This window comes from Dendroctonus ponderosae, unplaced genomic scaffold (assembly GCF_020466585.1).
Source record: "Dendroctonus ponderosae isolate FM_Combo_2020 unplaced genomic scaffold, Dpon_F_20191213v2 Dpon_F_20191213_2, whole genome shotgun sequence".
NCBI lineage: Eukaryota > Metazoa > Arthropoda > Insecta > Coleoptera > Curculionidae > Dendroctonus > Dendroctonus ponderosae.
In genome coordinates, this window is record NW_026018165.1 from 13,520,538 (window position 1) to 13,522,988 (window position 2,451).

The 2,451-nt window shown below is 34.3% G+C and overlaps 1 protein-coding gene across 2 annotated transcripts in view; it reads right to left on the reverse strand.

The window, feature by feature from the left end:
* Positions 1-2,331, reverse strand: part of LOC109544455 (lysosomal-associated transmembrane protein 4B) — a 5,979-nt gene extending 3,648 nt beyond the window's left edge. Inside the window, exon 1 of one of the 2 annotated variants that reach the window (XM_019914635.2) lies at positions 2,197-2,331. Coding sequence is in view for 1 of the 2 variants with exons in the window: in XM_019914633.2 (XP_019770192.2) it covers positions 140-161 (22 nt within the window). In the remaining variant the exon portion in view is untranslated. Of the gene's footprint in view, positions 1-139; positions 260-2,196 lie in introns of those variants that run through there. The other variant, XM_019914633.2, reaches the window with a different exon arrangement.
* Between the last annotated feature and the right edge of the window lie 120 nt (positions 2,332-2,451).

Genomic DNA, 2,451 nt, shown 5'->3' on the forward strand with positions numbered 1-2,451 from the left:
ATCAAGAGACCATAAGAAATAAAACAAAGCGATTTAAAATGAAAGACGCCTTTAAGCGTGTGAGCGATATGTTTGATTAAGAATTTCCAACTTAATACAATACCGACCTTAATCGCTATTGCTACCCGATATGCCGCACCTTTAAAGAAGGCGAAGTTCATCCACCACTCGGTTTTGTAAAGTTTCCGTTCGCAAAAAAAACCAAACAAATTGCATCATACACTTTTCACTTGCAAGCATTAAAATCCATGGATTTGGCTGCAAACTGCGTTTCGGTATCTTTATTTGTGGTGTAATTATCGGAAAAATCTACACTTAAGTAAACTTACCAATGCTTGTTGATCAACACGTCGATTTGTATGAGTGAAGTGGGCAGTTAGAGGGCCTTGCAAGCAAACTATTCATTTGAGATTTAAATTCCCGATTTACTGCTAAGGTCGAGGCGAATATCGAAAAATATTTTCATCAAACGTTAATTAAAGAATGTGTGGATGAGCAACTAAATCTAATCGAATTACTCCTAAAAAGGTGACTGCAAAAATGTCCAGTTGAAAGCTGAGCTAATGTAATTAAGTATAAAAGTATAATAAAAATGTCTTTCTGAGCTTTCACGATTATTTTTTCGAGGCTTAAACGGACAGATAATTTTTGGAAAAAGAAAAATTTACTGCTTTTGGCCATCTTATTCCAAAAATTATTTACCCGCCAAAGCAACGAAAAACTTCAGTTTCACAATGATGAGTAAACACTTTCTGGCTTGATAACAATGAAATTTATTTTGAACATTTGTAAAGATCAGTAACATGCAAACACTTCTTACAATCTATTCAGTACTTTTTTTGGTCTATTCAGTGCTAGTTTACAGCTAAAATGATAAATGTAAATACAACAACTGATAATTTGTTGCAAGGCCCACTTACTGACGATTCCACTCAAAGAGTAATATGTTTAACGGTAAACACTAGCCAAGTTTAGTTTATTTCCAATAACTCGACAACGAATAGACATTCAAAAGAGGCTTACATGCAAATGTAGCTAATTTAATGATTAATTAGATCGGTTATAGATATGTATCATGCAATGTATTTTTTTCATCAAAACATAGTCAAAAGCTGCCCCAGTGGAAGAAGGGGGTGATTGCATTAAATTGGAAGATACGAGCAATTAGAAAAACATTGAATTTTCTACGTAGTTCAACCGCCCGTATTACTGAAAGTCTGAACCAAACTGACAAAATCAGCGACTTTTCGAGACAATTCGAACATTCTTGGTTCAATTTAGTATTTTTTTTATCRAAACCATCTTGCTGACCTAATCGAACAACYTTGTTAAAAACTTATCAGGTGTGCTGATAATAATTGAACTGATTAAATACACAATAACTGAGCATCCTCATTCACATAAGGGTCATTTTCTGGAAGACTGCACCGAATTCCACCAGTAGAGGCTTTAGAACAGACTGTTGCTCGTAAAAACCCAATTTTGCTCAATTAACTAGAATGACTGTTTCAGATTTAATATGAAATAAAAAGCGTCATAGACTGCAAACTAATACAAAACAGGAAATTAAGAAGAATTATTCAAAAATGCTACAAAGAGAAACTTATGTAAGCTTTATAACTGATATATTCAGACACCAAACCTGAGTTTTATGAGTGAGTCCTGTTTGCTAACAGCAAAAACCAGATCAGGAGTGACTTTGAACTAAATTAGAAAGGAAACCGAAACTATAGTATTACACTGATTCTCATGTGTATATTATAAACTGTGCTTCTAACCAATTAGCCTTGATTAAAATGGGACAATGAACATGGAAACCCAATCAACTCATTGATTTCTGATTGGGAGAATTGAAACTGGCTGAAGAGGCTTGAAGGTAGGGCAGGAAAATCCCACGACAAAGACTTTGATAATGGGTTGTTATTAAGGGGGCCAGCCTGGACAAATATCGATAGTTTCGTTCGAAGGTTGGAAAATTTACCTATTAAAAATGCATGCATGAACGCAAATTACGCGCAATACTATGTTAAATATGAAAGCCACTCTACCAATGGTTAAATGCTGTAATTGGTCATTAAAATAAAATTTTATCCCATAAATGCAGTTTATTTTGAGGGTCAGCAAAAGTCCGAAGCTTGTTATTTGTTGCCTCTGAGCAAACTAATTCTAAATATAAGAGAAACTGTAAGTACTCACAGCCAATAAGCGAGGTAAAAACACTTTTTCCTTTTGATAACACTTAATTTTATCACTATTTTCTGACGTTTACACTGTGGTTTACACTCACACAAACACAGACACCAGATACTGACAGTTTGGAGGATGAATACGTCATTGGGTATTCTGGGATAAATCCATTACCAACGTTTACAAACCAAATAACTCCAACCTATGAGGGTCTGAAATTCAGATAATTTCAATTTCAGAATTAATTTGTTAGCATGAAATCTC